Raw genomic sequence first — 16,613 nt, forward strand, 5'->3', positions numbered from 1 at the left:
CGGGAGTGCCCGGGGTCAGGAGGCGCCCAGGTGTTCGGAGGCACCCAGGTGTTCGGAGGCACCCACGGGACTCCCCGCCGAGGTAGTGTGTGGGGAGACCTTGCCTTAGGGGCCTGAGATCCGACAAGGGAGATCCCTGGAGGTGAAGTCCTAGATTTCCGACCGCCTGGGGGAGGGACGGGGTCCGGGAGGGGCCTGGCCCGTTGGGAGGGATTCAGGAGGCGGCCTCCCATCCTCTCCCTGCGGGAGAGGGACCCTGCGGCTGGGTCTTGCAGGGTCTCCTTTGAACGGGAGCCCAGGAGCCTGGGGAGGTAGCTTGAGGGTGGGCTGGGGCGAGGGGTGCGGCGGCGGAGGGCCCCCTGGACTCCCCGGACCCTTGGCTCGCATCTGGGCAGCAGGCTGTTGTTCTTAAGTGGACGCTGGAAGCACATGCGTGTGAGTGTCCCTGAGGCAGGCGGCTCTGGAGTCGGCAGGGATTGTCATTCTTGCCGGGATTTAGGTCTGAGTCTTGCTCGGGCTATGCCCCTGCCCCTGGTATCCGCACAAACATTTGAGTTTAAACCCTGGTAGAGAGCCAGCAGGCTCTGCTGCCTGTTTTTCTGATTTCTCGGCACAGATAAAAGGTCTAGTCCACACCCCTCTCCTTTTACAGGGGTGGAGTGGGCCGGGAGGAAGGGGGGATGTTCCAAGGTCACCCTAAGGTCGCCCTGGCCACTGGTAAAGAGCAGGAAGTGGAGAGAGTTTTTGCCGACTATCAACAGGCACTACATTTTAGAGCTCTTCTTGGGGGTGGACAGATGTGGTTTGAATGCTCGTGAGAAATGGACGGAGGTATCGTTTTCCAGGGGAAGGCCTGAGAGAGACGTCCCGTCCCAACATGAAGACTTCCCATTTGGTTCTGGGTTAAAGATTTATAGTGACCAGAATGGAGGGAACAAAGTGCAGACCAGAATGGTCTGGGGCTCTTCTGGGGAGGCAGGACCTGTCGGGCTCTGAGAGGCTGGCTGGTCAACTGTCTTGGGCAGGAGCCCAGAGGGATTGCCTCTAGTGGAAGCTTCACTGGGTTGTTCCTGATATGTTTTATGATCTCAGTTCGCCTCTTTTGTCTTCATTATCATCAAAACAGCCATGTATTGAATGCTTCTGGGTAAGGGCCTGGCTTCCTGCCAGCCCTCTCTGGAAGGACTCAGAACCTGTAGACAAGTGAATTAGGAGGCTACACAGCTGCATTTGGCAGCTTGAGCCCTTTGGAGATAGAGCCCTCGACGGCTGCGGACGGCCAGTGGGTGGAAGCCCCTGTGGTCTCCCTCTGCTGGGAGCACAGTTCCTGAGTTTGTACCTCTCTCCTTAGAGCAGAAGCACTGGGTGCTTCTGAGCCCCAGCCAGGAAGCCAAGAGGATCTGTGCCATTTTGCATCTTTGGAGCTGGTCTTGCACACTTGCCTGAGTCTGACTCCCGGGGACTCCTCTCTGTTTTGTTCTCTTTCACTTTGGACAGCTCCTCTTTTCCCAGGGTATCTTGGAAAGATCTGAAAGTCTTTCTGAGGACATCACCACATGTCCTTTTTCTGCCTAGAAGTGACTTAGTGACAGTGTTTGCCTCTCCTGGCCAGGTCAGCGCCCCAGAGATGCTTTGGGGGCCCTGCCAGGAACAGGTTCCTTGACCTGAGCATCAGCAATCAGCACCCTGTCGCCTGAGGCCCTGGGTCGATTCTCCTGCCAGAAGACCCTGGCTCTCCCTGAGATTACCCAGAATCCTGGTGTGTTGGCCAGAAAGGTTGGGAGGGCACAGGCTTTCCAGCTGATGACTTGGCCTCTCTGAGCCTCAGGTGAAGGGAGCAGGAGCTGCTTCCTGATGGGATGGAGGGAGAGGTGAGCAGCCACGGCTGGTTTCCCTGAAACATTCTTGGCTCCTATCTGAGCCCTGCAGTGAGGCCATGGGTGGGGAGAGGGCGGGTGCCTTCTGTCTCATCCTGCAAGTTCCTTGGCTGTTTACCACGAGGCCTGCCTGGCCCCACGCCCCGGCCTGGCTGCCGAGTGGGCACGGAGGAGGGGTAGCTGTTTTTAGATGAAGGTGACTTCACTTGAGAACGTGGGTTACAGTCACGGGGCCAGAATCACAGAATGGAGTTTTCACTTTTCTCTCCCTGTCTCCTAGTGTAGTGTCCTAAGGGTGGAGGCTCCTGCCTCTTCTCCCTCTGAATTCTAGGGGTGCTTCCCCCAAGTCACCTGGGCACTGGGTTTGGTCAGGGGTTGCCAGAGGATTTGCTTTTCAACCTTTCTCCAACATTGCTCAATCCCCTCCACCCCCCACCCCCACCCCGGCCCAGGAGCCTTTTGAGACTATTTTTCCTAATGGCCCTGTCCCAGTGATATTTTAATATCACAGATTTTAACATCACTTACAGCAGCAGGTCTCTGTGTGTGGTGACCCTGGGTAGGGCCACAATCATTGTAATGCCTAAGACACCCCGCTTCCCCCTGGGAGTGATGTGGCCCTATTGAGGAGCACGAGAGAGATGTGGTGTCATGGTGGCCAGCTCATAGGAGATTCCATGGTGGGAAGGCTGGCAGGTGGCCCAGGTGGAGCCTTGGTCCCCTGCTGTATGTGGCCCTCAGGCTGGAGCAGGGGTGTCTGCCTAAGGGGCTTTAGGCTCACTTTTGAGCCACCTCATTCTCCCACAGGGAGGCAGGTGCAGCTGGGACAAGATCTGACTGACCTCCTTTCTAGCAGCTCCCAGGTGAGGGAATGAGAGCACAGATGGGGGTCCCAGGCTCTAGAGTAGAGAGAGGCAGGCCTGTCGGAGTAGGGCTGCCTTGGCCTCACTTCCTACCCTGACTGCTCCCAGCTTTTTATGTAGCTGCTTATTATGCAATCTTGGAAATTTTGATTCCTGAGAAGTGTGGATTACCAGGAGGCTTCCAGATCAGGCAGTGGAGCTTCTAGCTTCACACCCCTGTCTGGTTGTAACTGTGCCTGTCCTGAGTCCTATGAGGTGCCCTCGGGCCACCGCAGGTGGGGAGACCTGAAGGTCCACTTGTTCCTGGGGCTTTGGGGCCACCTTGCCCCAGAACAGACAGCCTGAGGCCCCAAGACCTCCTGGCCAGCAGTCTGTGCTCTCCTACACGCAGCAAGGGAGCCGTGTGCATGTATGCACACACATATGTATGCGGGTACACATACATATGTGTGTGCCTGCCCCTATCACCCACATATGCACACATGTAGTGGTGCATGTATGTACATGGCCTGGGATCAGATGGGTGCCCCAGCCCCAGAGGCCTCCTTCTATTTTCTGTCTGGCTGTTGAACTTTTTTTTTTTTTTTTAATATATTTTTATTGATTTCAGAGAGGAAGAGAAAGGGAGATAGAAACATCAACGATGAGAGAGAATCATCGATCTGCTATCAAGCCTGCAACCTGGGCATGTGCCCTTGATTGGTATCAAACCTGGGACCCTTCAGTTCCCAGGTGGACGCTCTATCCACTGAGCCAAACCAGCTAGGGCTGGCTGTTGAACTTTTTGCTTCATCTCCTGCTTGCCTGGAATTCTGAGTCATCCTGTCCTTTTTTAAAGAAAGAGCCAGCAGGTGGCCAGTGGTGGGTCAGGAGGACTGGTCTGCTCAGGAAGAGGCCCTGCCTGGCTGTGCATGTGTCCTGTTCACAGGCAGGCCACCATCCTCCCAGACTAGAAACACAGCTGGGCAGCTGGGTCTGCATGTGTCAGGTTTGCAGTGGGACAGGGTGGGGGTGCCAATAGCCCACTGAGGACATAGTGCCAGGCCCCTAGCTATTGCCCTGGGACCCAGTGCAGGTTTGGGGGTAGGACTGCACCCTCAGGGCATGCTGATCTCAGCTGCCCATGGATCGTGCCAGATCCAGCTGTGATGTCTCTTGAATAAAGTTTTCCTGCTGCCCTTTGGGTTTTGAGGTTTAATTTTCTTTTGTTAATCATCCGGGGATATTTTTTCCATTGATTTTAGAGAGAAGGGAAGAGAGAGAAACATCAATGTAAGAAAGACACATCGATTGGTTGCCTCCCACACATGCCCCAATTGGGGTTGGTAATTGAACCTGTGACCCTTTGGTGCCCAGGCTGATGCTCTAACCCAGTGGTTCTCAACCTTCTGGCCCTTTAAATACAGTTCCTCATGTTGTGACCCAACCATAAAATTATTTTCGTTGCTACTTCATAACTGTAATGTTACTACTGTTATGAATCGTAATGTAAATATCTGATATGCAGGATGGTCTTAGGCGACCCCTGTGAAAGAGTCGTTCGACCGCCAAAGGGGTCGCGACCCACAGGTTGAGAACTGCTGCTCTAACCACTGAGAACACTGGCTTGAGGTTTAATTTTCTTAATGACCAACCCGGTCTCTCTGTGGATGGGTGAGGCTGAGCAAGCTTTGCTTACATAGTGAGAACCTGGTGTCCAGTGGATGCAGAATACCTTTCCTGTCATTTCCTCTGGATTGGCAGTATTAGGCCTGAGCCAGAGGTTTGCTGCCCAAGGAATCAATTTATCCTGTTGCTGAGTTCCAGGCAGCTAAGATAACCATTCAGACAGGGGTCACTACCTCTAGCAGTTCTGCCCAATTTCATGTGTTTTGTTCTGTGATTTCACAGTTTTGCTCTAAAAAGTCACTATGTGAGGAAGCAGGGGTCCAGGTGGGGCAGGCCTGCTGAATGGCTGCTAGACTGACTGCTGGGTTTCTTGTAGCTGCTTTTCTGGAATGGTTGACTCTGAACAGAAGTTGTTCAAATATAGTCTCGTATTCTGCTTTTTCACCTAACTTTATACCACAGGCTTCTCCCCACAAACTAAAAGGAAAAGAAGCTCATTGCAAACAGTTATGGCTGGGTCTGTTTATGCTCAATCCTGTGGGCATAGCTTTTAGAAGGGATGCCTTGCCTTAAGCGTCATCCCAAGCATCAAAAGGTTGCTGGTTTGATTACCGGGTCAATGTGCAGGTTGAAGGCTTGATCCCCAGTAGGGAGCGTGCAGGAGACAGCTGATAGATGTTCTGCTCTCACATCGATGATTCTCCTCTCCCTCTCCCTTTCTCACTAAAAATAATTAAACCATTAAAAAAAAAAAAAAGCCCTAGCCGGTTTGGATCATTGGCCCGGGGACTGAAGGGTCTTGGGTTCGATTCTGGTCAAGGGCACATACTCAGTCACTGGCCCCAGTCAGGGTGCATGCGGGGGGCAACCAAAGACATCTCCAGGGTTCTAGCCTGTGGGTGACCATCCTGGAAAAACAGACACTTCTGAGTAAAGCTCTGCTTCGGAGCGATCCCAAAGAAGGCAAATGGAGGCCAGTGTGGACAGCCCTGTGGTGCCTGGGACCCCATGGTGGTTGGGCAGGGGTGTCCCCACAGCACCTGCCCCAACCTAGGGACAGGGCTCCGGTGTGGACATGGGTGTGCTCACTGCCCCACCCGTGGTGGTTAGCGTCTGGCATGGCTCGGCGGTGGCAGACCCTGCCCTCAGCAGAGGTCTCCATTTCCCTCACCTTCAACTTCTGGTCCATGGAACACCTGCCTGGCTTTTTATCTGAACACTGGGAGGGCTGGGTTTCCCCTCCCATCCCTGGTCCCGAGGAGGAGTTCTCCCAGCTCACCTCTAGTCTCTTGTGCTTCTCACCTTCTGGTTCCTAGTGATTTTCACATTTCGATTCTTCAAGAGACCATCTGAAACTAACGGGAAGATTTGCCTAATTGGAAATCGAGTTGAAGGGCCTTTACTGATTGAGTCCACCCTCAGTGTCCTGGGCAGGACAACATAGTGTCTCCTGTGCAGTGATTTTGTGGCGGTTGTGAGTGGGCTGTGGGAACTCTTGACCTTCAAGGAAATTAGGATCTGTGCTGGGCTGGACCCACGAGTTGGGACCCTGGGTGGGTGTTGGTCTCTGTTCCCACACCTGCGATCCATGTCTCCTCGACAAAACCTGCCTTGAGCCCTGCATCCTGCCCAGTAGCCCATCACACCCAAAGTCCATTAATTCTGTAGGAGGTTTCCTTCCTGAACATGCCAATGCGATTCGAGACTTGTTAACAAGGCTGTGGCTTCCCTGCCAGGAGGTTGCTGTGACTGTGTGGAGGAGCCACACTGGATTAGTTGTGGGACAAGTTGGCAGGTGGCTGTGGGGGTCACAGGCTTTGTCCCCCTCTGATCCCTTGGCTGATCTCTCGTTTGGCCACACAGGGAGCAATATCACGACTTCCAAACTTATTGTTGACTCCAAAACACGCCTCACCTGCACCTTGGATTCCAGTGACACTGCCATCCTGGGACACCGCTGGACGAAAGGGGACAAGGTGCTGCAGGAGGACTCGGAGCCCGATCTGACAACGCAGTATGAGTGCGTGAGGCCCATGGAAGCACCCAAACCCCATGTCCCGCTGGGCCTAGCAGGAGAGGGGTGGGCCTCATTTCAGGGAGCTGGTTTCACCCTGGGCCCCCTGTTGCCCTGTTTGCTCTGATGTATTCTCACTGATAACAGCCATGTGGTCAGCAGGAATGAAGACTGTGATCCGTGGGCTCACTTTGGACAGACGTTAGGTACAAGCTCTGTTCATATCCCTCAGTTGTGAAAAGCTCAGGAACCAGGGAGGGACATCACGGCCTCCATGACCCTTTCTTTTTCTTCCAGGCGCTGAAGGGGAGGAGGCACTACATGAGTCCCCCTCAGCCTGGAATCCCTGTGTTCCCAATTTATTAAGGTCTTGGGCACTCAAGGCTGCCCAAGCTGAAGCCTTGTCTTAACTGAGCCCAAGCCAGCTCTGGAAACACAGAGCTCTGTGGTTTATGGGCTTCTAGGGTCATGGTACAGAAGCTCATTGGTTCGGGTGCCGGGTCAGGAGTGGGGCCAGACCCATCTGCCATCCCCAAAATCACCTTCTCCCTTCTTGATGGGACATGGACAGTATGTGCCCTCCTGCAGGATCTCCTGATCATGACCTTCAAGGCTTGCTCTGGCCCCACAGAGTCACCGGTAGAGGGTCAACTCACGACTGCGTCTGCTTGCAGGGTAGACACACACGAGAGCGCAGGACAGTACTTCTGCACCTTCCTCTCCTCGGAACCTACAGGCAGAACCGCCCGCTTGAATGTGGAGGGTGAGTGAATGTGAAGGGTGAGCAGCTTTATGGCCCCCAGAGCACGGAGGAAGGGGCAGGCTCATCCATCCCTGGGGTGAGGGGAGCCCGCACACTGAAGGGGGGTTGGCTCCTCCAGGCCGTGGGACTCAGGCTCCACTGTGCTCTGCTCCCCACCAGGGCCCCCCAAGATTAAGGCTGTGAAGAAGTCAGAGCATGCCACTGAAGGAGAGACAGTTGTGCTGGCCTGCAAGTCTGAGTCTTTCCCCCCGGTTACCGACTGGTTGTGGTACAAGATAAATGATGATGGGGTCCAGGTGAGGGCTGCACCTGCCTGGGGTGGGGCAAAGGCCTGGGCCTCCGCCCTACTACAAGGTCTGCCTGTCCCCAGATTTTCAGCAACGCGTCCCAAAACAAGGTTGTGATGTCTTCGGAGACCAAGACGGAGTTGCACATCCAGAACCTAGACCTGGAGGCAGACCCTGGCAAGTATGCCTGCAATGGCACCAATGCAGAGGGCACTGACCAGGCCGTCATCACGCTGCGTGTGCGCAACCGCCTCGCTGCCCTCTGGCCCTTTCTGGGTATCGTGGCTGAGGTGCTCGTGCTTGTCACCATCATCTTCATCTATGAGAAGCGGCGGAAGCCGGACGAGGTCCTGGATGGTGAGCTTGCCCCATGCCCTCTGCTCCCCACCTGTCGGGGACCTGAACACCGTCCTGGAATGCAGTATAGTGGAGGGCACTTTGGGGTTGGGACAGCCCCCTTTTACAGGTCAGGTCAGGTCCCCAGGCTTCTCCTCAGGAGGTGCTCCACCTTTTTTATTTTTAAAATTTTTATTTATTTATTTTAGAGAGAGAAACATCAATTTGTTGTTCCGCTTATTTATGCATTGATTGGTTCATTCTTGTATGTGACCTGACTGGGGATTGAACCTGCAACCTTGGCATATCGGACAGTGCTCTAACCAACTGAGCTACCCAGCAAGGGCCTCCTGCCCCACCTTCTGAGGCTGGGATCTGCTTGCCCCCACAGCCTCACTTGGCTGCTGGCAGGTGTCCTCTTGTGAGCATCTGCCCTCAGTTGCTCAGCCTCCCCTCACATCAGCTGCTTGGGTCCAAGGGCCAGGGCCAAGCAAGCCCTTGACTACCTGATGAAGCTCAGGAAACCTGAGCCGCCTGACCAGGTGAGGGCACCTGCATGCCTACCTGCAGGTGGACAAGGAGAGCAGGCAGGGCTCCTAGAGGCCCTTGGGCTGACCCCATAGCTCATTTTGAGGGTCCATGTCCCAGGGATGGGACTGCCTCCCCACATGACCAGTCCCTGCAGCACAGGAACCACCTCTGACACCTGTTCTTCTCTTGCACATGGCTTGGCTGCGCGTCTGCACAGATGAGGACACGGGCTCTGCTCCACTGTAAGTCCTGGCCTCGCTGAGCGTGGGGGGATGGGGTGGCGGTGTGGGCAGGATTGGAGGAGCTGCTGACCTGGATGCCCCTCCCTCTGTGACTGGGGGTGGAGGGCAGCTGTCTTGTCCTCCTGAGCACTGAAAAGCCCCCTCCTGTCCCCAGGAAGAGCAGCGGGCACATGAATGACAAAGACAAGAACGTCCGCCAGAGGAACGCCAACTGAGTGAGCAAGTGAGTGAGGTGAGGAGCGTGACAGGGTGGGAGTGGGGGCTCCTGCCCTGGCAGAGCTGGCGTCTGAGTGCCCCTTCCTTCCTGCAGGCAGTGAGGAGGAGTCTGCACAGGCCTGAGCTGCTGTCCAGAGGAGCCTGGTGTTCCAGGTGTTCCTGGTGTTCGCACCATTCCAAGTCCTCTCCTCTTAAAGGAAACCTACCCTGCAAAGTAGACCACACTGTTGATTCAAATCACATGTTTTCTCTTTTAAAAGAAACTAAGCTAGGGTTTTCTCTATGTAGAATTCCATTCCTTAGGGGTTTTGCTTTTTTATTTTTAAGAGCACTCCAGGGGAGCTTCGAGGTTCTGTGGGGAGCCCCTGCTGTCCCCTGCCTGTCCCCTCCATGTTCCTTCCTTGCACCCCCAAACCATACCCTTGGTGTCCCCTGGGCATTTAATTTAGCCTCTAGTCCATCATGCTGGGGGGCTGTGGATGACAGACTGGCTTTTCCCTGAGACGACTCCTTCCACAGCTCACCTCCTGAGGTTGCTTTCTGCTGCTTCACTGTCCTTTTCAGGAGGTCACAGGTCACAATGCCTGGCGTCCTGCCTGCCTGAAGCAAGTCCTGTCACATCACCGCAGGTCTATGTGACCCAGTCCAGCCTGACTTCATGGCCACCCCTCAGAGTATCCCCCTCACTGCCCCTGCCCTCCCCACGCTGGGGAGGAGGGTCTGGATGACCATCATGGGGTGGGAGTTGCTGTAACAGCCCCATTCGCATCTGTGCTCATGGTGACTGAAGAAACCCCCTCCCCAGTGGAGCCTGAGGCTTCTTCCTTCACAGCATCCTGACTTACATGGGAGCCCCCAACCCCACCTGCCTGCTCACCAATAAAGGCTGACCCACCTCTCACTCTCCTGGCTCCTGTTTGTGCCCGTCCTGAATCTTACCAGGAGAGTTCGTAGGGCAAGCGCTAAGCTGTACTGAGGCCCAGAGGTTGCAGTGCACGCAAGGGCCAGGGCAGGATAGGAATGAAGCGGAGCACTTGGGTTGGGAGCTTTGTTCCTAGGATAAAGGGTAAAAGAAGGGGTGGGCAGGCCACAGGACCATGGGGGGCCCTGTACCAGGTCTGAATGGGATGAGTGGTCAGGTTTTTGAGGCCCTGGACAATGCCTGGGATCCTTCCCACTGGCTGCCCAGTAAGGGATCGGCAGCCTCTACCCAGCCGTCCTGTGTGGCCAGGGCAGCCAGGACTCAAGAGCTGTGTAGGGGAAGGTGCAAGTGGGAGCACCTGGAGCCTGGCCTCTTGGGACTGTTCCAGCTGAGGAGAGCTGGGGCCTAGAAAGCAAGAAGGGGGTGCCTGCTCATCCCGACTGCACCCCGACAGGTGGGGAGGTGTGGACAGGTTGAAGGGCCAGGGAGCATTCTGGTGGAGCAGGAGGTCACAGGAGAGAGGGCCTCACTGAACCCTGGACTAGCAGGTACCATCTGGGCCTCCCACCTGGTACAGGGGGGAAACTGAGTTCAAGAGAGGGGAAAGAGCTTGTCCAGGGTAAACCCATTGCTACACCTAGGGAACTCCTCCTCCTAGACACGCCTCAGACTGTAAGCAGGTCCGTGAGAGGGTCGTGGGGAGCATTGGACCAGCTCTTCGGGGATCTCCAGAGAAGCAAGCTTTTTCCGGTGTTGGGAAAAGGTGCGGCATAACTGCCACGAAGCTGAAACAACAGGCTGTGCCCACCGGGCACTTCACTGAGGCCTCTAAGGCCACACAGCCGTCAGCTACCAGTCTGATTTCCCCAAGCTTTGGGGGGGAGTATAGGGGGTTCACCCTCTTTATCCTGCACCCCACAGCCTGGAGAAAGCCACCCCTTATTTCACAGAAAGGAACCAAAGTTGCTCCATGCCAGAAATCCCAAGCCTGGTTATTGGGGACTGTCCCTGCCCGGCCCTACCCTCTGGCCGCCACCAGAGGGTGCCACATGCACACTGCTGAGTGGAATGGGCCAGGAAGTAAATTCACAGAGCCCCTTGTTTTTTATTTTATTAGAATCTTTTAAAAGTGTTTCTATTGATTTTGAGAGAGAGAGGAAGGGAGAGATAGAAACAGTGATGCGAGAGAAATATCATCTATTGGCTGCCTCCTGCATGTCCCCCTGCTGGGCATCCAGCCCACAACCCAGGTATATGCCCTCATCTGGCATCCAACCAGCAACCTCTTGATTCATGGATTGACGCCCAACCATTGAGCCACACCAGTCTGGTGAGAGCCCCTTGTTTTTACTGCCTGGTCCTGTGTGCCTTCCAGCTGGACACACCTGAGTGCCAACCTCCCTTGGCCCAGGGGTCCCTGAGAACACACCACTTTAACTTTTCTGTGGCCCATAAGTTACACATTCCTACTCATGCTCAGCAACATTGATTGGACGCCAATGATATACATGGGGCTGAGGAGTCTTTGGAGAGGCCCGAAGTCCAGTGGGAAGATCCACTGGTGACAATGAGGCTGACCCTTCACTAGGGGTGGCTTGGCTAGGCCTGGTCAGCCTATCCTCTAACTCTGGGGGCTTGAGTGGGTGTTTGCTTGCTCGGGGTCAGATGAGGCAGCTGCACTGGGTTCTTCATCAAGATGGGCCGTGCTGCCCTAGTCGGGTGGCTCGGTTGGAGCATTGACCTATGCACCAGAGGGTTGTGGGTTTGGGGTACATACCTGGGTTGCAGGTTTGATCCCTGGTTGGGAGTATGGGAGGCAACCAATCAATGTTTCTCTCCCCCAACCCCATTCTTTCTAAAATCAATTAAAATTATTTTTAAAAAATTTTTGAAATAAAAGATGGTCAGTGCTGTGGGGTCAGACGTGATTCTGTGGAGCACAGAGCAGCAGATGGAGGGTATGGAATGGAGAGGTGAGCAGGACTCGGCCTCCTTGCAGGTTTACATAAAGCATCCTTCCTCCAGGGAGAGAGGCTGCTCATGGTGTGTAGATCGCCATCCAGTTCTTGTGCACATAGAAAATAAACATCATTAGCAACTGGGCCAGCAGCCTGGTCCCTTTTCCTCATGTTAGGTATTCTTGTCCCTTCACTCAGCAAGCAGCCCTGTGCCACTGGGAGTGTTCTTGGTGACAACTCACTGAACCTACCTCAGGGTCCCCAGGAGTGAGATGGAGCAGTCCAAGCAGCCAAGTCTGGATTTATGAGAACATCTTTGGCAAGTGCTTGGAGGGTTCAGGTACCAAGGTCTCGGGGTCACAGCCTGCTCGGAGCAGAGGGGCTGTCAGATGAACAAGGGCCCATCCCCCAGGCTGCTTGGAAATGTTCCACCTGCTTCCCTGGGACACCGTGAGGACGGACTGTGGTGGAGGCCTCTGTGGGCCTCCCCGAGCCTCGGCATCAACCCCCATCTGGTGCCATGACCCTAAGAGTCCCTCTACCTGAAACAAAGGGCTGTCACTGGTCCTCCCACCCCTCCCGACCCCACCAGAGGCTCTGGGGGCAGTGAGCTCAGCAGGGAAAGGAGACCCAGATGAGTCCTAAGTCAGCACAACTGCAGGCCCCACTCATGGTGCGGACGGAGGCCCTGGGGAGGGATGCTCTGCCTAAGGTCACTTGCCACTTGGGGTGGACACCAGGGCTCTGTCCTGCACAATGGTGTCTAGCCATGCCACCCCCCTTCCTAGAGGTGAGTGTGGGGTCCCAGACCTGCCATGCATGGCTGACCAGACATTCAGTATTTCTTGAGTGTGGACATGGACTTTCCAGGCAGCTCTTGAAGCTTCAACTCCAGGGCCCCTCACTGGTCCCCAAACTATGGACTTTAGAGCTTTGGATCTGGACCTGCCCCAACTGCTGAGAGGGGTTTGAAGTGGTGGCTGAGAGGTCATGACCAGTGCTGTGGGGTGGCCTCGATGGAGGAGAACAATAGAGTAATGGCCTGGGGCCTACTGGAGGCTCAGTGTGGGGAGGCCTGTGTGCCCAGAGCTCTGGATGGTGGGAGAGACTGGGGTTCCTTTCAAAGGCACTGGGGAGTCAGGAGCAGTTTTAGGCAACAGCATTATAAACTGACTTAGAGTGTTATACCTGTCTACACAGTCTAGCCCCATGCTGCCATCTCTGGGTGTCATCTACACTCATCCCCTAGGTCCTCAATATCCCTCCCCACACAGGCAGGCACAACTACCTCAGGGCATTTACACAGGCTCTTCCATCTGCCAGACACTCTTCCTGCAGATGTCCATATAACACTCTCCCTCCCTCCCTCCCTCCAGGTCTTCATGCAGACATCACACCACTCACCTTCCTTACCCCTTTCATGGCTCTGAAAGGTTGTGTAGCACTTACCACCTTCTAAAGGACAATATGTTGCCCTAACCTGTTTGGCTCAGTGGAGTGTTGACCTGCAGACTGAAAGGTCTTGGGTTCAATTCTGGTCAAGGGCACATGCCCAGGTTTCAGGCTCGATTTCCAGTAGGGGGTATGCAGGAGGCACCGATCAATGATTCTGTCATCGTTGATGTTTCCATCGCTCCCTCTCCCTTCCTCTGAAATATATATACATATATACATATATATATATATGTATGTATATATATATACACACACACACATATATGTATATATATATTATATTTAAAAAGGATGATATATATTAAATATATATTAAAATATTTATTTAAAAAGGACAATATGTCTCCTAAACATAATGTTTGCAATATTGGTTATCTGTGTTCTCCACTCAACTGTCAGCCCTACCAGGGAGGGGTGGCCCATTAGGCTTACTTTTGAGTCCCAGCCCCTGATCAGACGCTTAATAAATATTTTGGAATGAATGAATGAGTGAGTGCATTCAGTGCAAAGAATCCTCTGACCTGGCAAGTAGTGAGAGTGAGTGGGAGAGATGGGGGAGGCTGGTGGCAGCCCAACCCAGGGGTGAGACCTGTATTTTGTGGAGGAGTCACCGGGCCCTGGGGACACAACTCCAAGGCTCAGAGAGAGGCTGGAACCCCGTAGGCCCCAGAGTCCTTTGACTTGCAGGTCCATCCCAGGCCCCTAGGAAGCAGTTGCAGGTCTGCCTCTCGGCTGCCAGGCGTGGTGGGTTCTCAGGCTGGTCGCACAAAGTTCACTTCCCTACTCTCAGCAACCAACCCCGGGGGTTCTGGCGGCTTGCCCAGACCGACATCTTCCCAGGGCGCACATAAAAGATCCCCCTTCAGCAGGAACACACATCTGCCTGGGGGGGGGGGGGGGACCTGCAGACTGAAAGGTCTTGGGTTCAATTCTGGTCAAGGGCACATGCCCAGGTTTCAGGCTCGATTTCCAGTAGGGGGTATGCAGGAGGCACCGATCAATGATTCTGTCATCGTTGATGTTTCCATCGCTCCCTCTCCCTTCCTCTGAAATATATATACATATATACATATATATATATATGTATGTATATATATATACACACACACACATATATGTATATATATATTATATTTAAAAAGGATGATATATATTAAATATATATTAAAATATTTATTTAAAAAGGACAATATGTCTCCTAAACATAATGTTTGCAATATTGGTTATCTGTGTTCTCCACTCAACTGTCAGCCCTACCAGGGAGGGGTGGCCCATTAGGCTTACTTTTGAGTCCCAGCCCCTGATCAGACGCTTAATAAATATTTTGGAATGAATGAATGAGTGAGTGCATTCAGTGCAAAGAATCCTTCGACCTGGCAAGTAGTGAGAGTGAGTGGGAGAGATGGGGGAGGCTGGTGGCAGCCCAACCCAGGGGTGAGACCTGTATTTTGTGGAGGAGTCACCGGGCCCTGGGGACACAACTCCAAGGCTCAGAGAGAGGCTGGAACCCCGTAGGCCCCAGAGTCCTTTGACTTGCAGGTCCATCCCAGGCCCCTAGGAAGCAGTTGCAGGTCTGCCTCTCGGCTGCCAGGCGTGGTGGGTTCTCAGGCTGGTCGCACAAAGTTCACTTCCCTACTCTCAGCAACCAACCCCGGGGGTTCTGGCGGCTTGCCCAGACCGACATCTTCCCAGGGCGCACATAAAAGATCCCCCTTCAGCAGGAACACACATCTGCCTGGGGGGGGGGGGGGGGCACTGCCAAGTCTGCCCAGCCTCTCTTGCTGCCTCTGGACAGACAGTGGCCCTGCCTGCCTCCCCAGGGTCTGGCTGAGGGCAGCACAGAGGTGGTCCCTGGTGAAGGCGAAGGAATTCCCAGTGCTCAGGGCAGCCTAATGGAGGCAAGAGATGGCCTAGCTCAGCTCACCCGTTGTCCAAATGTGCAGGGACAAGTCACATCTCCACTCTCATGGCCCTGACATCTGGTGGGTGGAGGCACCCAATATGACATCAGGCTAAAAAGTGCCATGAAGGCGGGAGGGTCCCAGGAGGTCAGGGCTCCTGTGTCCAGGCTGAGGTGTTCCTCCCACTCTTTGAGACCCCCTCTTTTCCTCTCCTCCCTCTGTCTTTCCTTTGTGTCCATCTCTAACTCTCCATCCCTCCATCCTCCTCATGACACTCTCTGGTTGGGGGGGGGGGGGGGGGGAATAGGGGAGGGGCGAAGGACAGAGTCCTGTCACCTAACACCAACTTGGCTCCAGCCCCAGAAACAGGACCTCAGGTGCCTCCTCAGAAGTGGAAGCAGAGGGGCTGGAGGCTAGTGGCCTGTCTGAGGCAGAGTAATTGGCCTTCTGGTGGGAAGGGATGGCAGGCTCTGGGACTTCCGATTTTTTAAAAACTGTATGTCTTTATTGATTTCAGAGAGGAAGGGAGAGGGGGAGAGATAGAAACATCAATGATGAGAGAGAATCATTGATTAGCTGCCTCCTGCACGCCCCCCACTGGGGACGGAGCCGGCAACCCCGGGGCATGTGCCCTTGATCGGAACTGAACCCAGGACCCTTCAGTCTGCAGGCTGACGCTCTATCCACTGAGCTAGGGCCCAATTTTTTTATTATTATTTATTTCAGAGAGGAAAGGAGAGGGAGATAAGAATGATAAGAGAGAATCACCAATCTGATGCCTGCTGCACACCCCACACCAGGGATCAGGGACTGAGCCTGCAACCTGGGCATGCACCCTGACCAGGATTTGAACTGTGACCTCTTGGTCCATAGGTCGACGCCCAACCACTGAGCCACACTGATTTTAAAGCCCATTAATTTTGTCCTGGTTGGGTAGTCAGTTGGTTAGAGCATTGTCCCAATACACCAAGGTTTCCGGTTTGATCCCTCGTTAGGGCAAGAATCAACAAATTAATGCATAAATAAGTGGAACAACAAAGTGATGCTTCTCTCTCCCGTCCTCTCTCTAAAATCAGTAAGTAAAAATTTTAAATGCCCACTAAACTTACACTGTGGTCCACTGTGGTTTAGGACCCTGTTTGAGGGTGTGAGTCACCAGCCCCCTTAGGTGGCTCTTCCTCTTGGCCTCAGTTTCCTTATATGCAGAAGGTGGGGGGAAGGGGCGACTGAGGAATGAGACCAGCGGCACTGACCCCACTTTGCCCCTCCCCACATAACACATTCTCACTTGAGGGGCCCTAAGTGAACCAGCAAGGCTCTCGCAGCCTTTAAAAACAGCCTTTTATTATGGAAATCTTCAAACCCAAAGAAAGGAAGGAGGCTGGCACGGGAACGCCCCCTTCTCCGCGTCCCGCCGGTAATGGTTACCGCCCCGCCGGGTGCTCTGGAAAGAGGAGAAACCCAAGGCCAAGGTCGCGTGCAGAGGTTCAGGCCCCGTGGCTGGGCTCGGTGACCTTGAGCGCGTCCTGCGGTTTCGTGGGCCTTGGTTTCCCCTTCTGGGAAGATACCTGAGCGGGTCTCTCAGGTCTCAGGCCGCGTGACCTTGGGCTGTCCCCGACGCGCGGCCTCAGTTTCCCGGC

General features: G+C 54.2%; 2 protein-coding genes across 2 annotated transcripts in view; both read left to right on the top strand.

Moving 5' to 3' along the window:
• BSG (basigin (Ok blood group)) overlaps positions 1-9,018 on the top strand; it is a 9,350-nt gene extending 332 nt beyond the window's left edge. The window contains exons 2-9 of the mRNA XM_014540050.1: positions 7-82; positions 6,212-6,368; positions 7,037-7,125; positions 7,285-7,421; positions 7,496-7,769; positions 8,497-8,521; positions 8,676-8,753; positions 8,832-9,018. Coding sequence (XP_014395536.1) covers positions 7-82; positions 6,212-6,368; positions 7,037-7,125; positions 7,285-7,421; positions 7,496-7,769; positions 8,497-8,521; positions 8,676-8,736 — 819 coding nt within the window. The 3' untranslated portion in view covers positions 8,737-8,753; positions 8,832-9,018. The remainder of the gene's footprint in view (positions 1-6; positions 83-6,211; positions 6,369-7,036; positions 7,126-7,284; positions 7,422-7,495; positions 7,770-8,496; positions 8,522-8,675; positions 8,754-8,831) is intronic.
• A 3,368-nt stretch (positions 9,019-12,386) lies between these two features.
• The window catches only part of HCN2 (hyperpolarization activated cyclic nucleotide gated potassium channel 2), a gene marked incomplete at its 3' end in the record, with an annotated part of 41,395 nt that continues 37,168 nt past the window's right edge, over positions 12,387-16,613 (top strand). The window contains exon 1 of the mRNA XM_014540051.1: positions 12,387-12,407. Within this exon, the coding sequence (XP_014395537.1) occupies positions 12,387-12,407 (21 nt within the window). The remainder of the gene's footprint in view (positions 12,408-16,613) is intronic.

The sequence above is a fragment of the Myotis brandtii genome, unplaced genomic scaffold (genome assembly GCF_000412655.1).
Source record: "Myotis brandtii unplaced genomic scaffold, ASM41265v1 scaffold236, whole genome shotgun sequence".
NCBI classification, from domain to species: domain Eukaryota; kingdom Metazoa; phylum Chordata; class Mammalia; order Chiroptera; family Vespertilionidae; genus Myotis; species Myotis brandtii.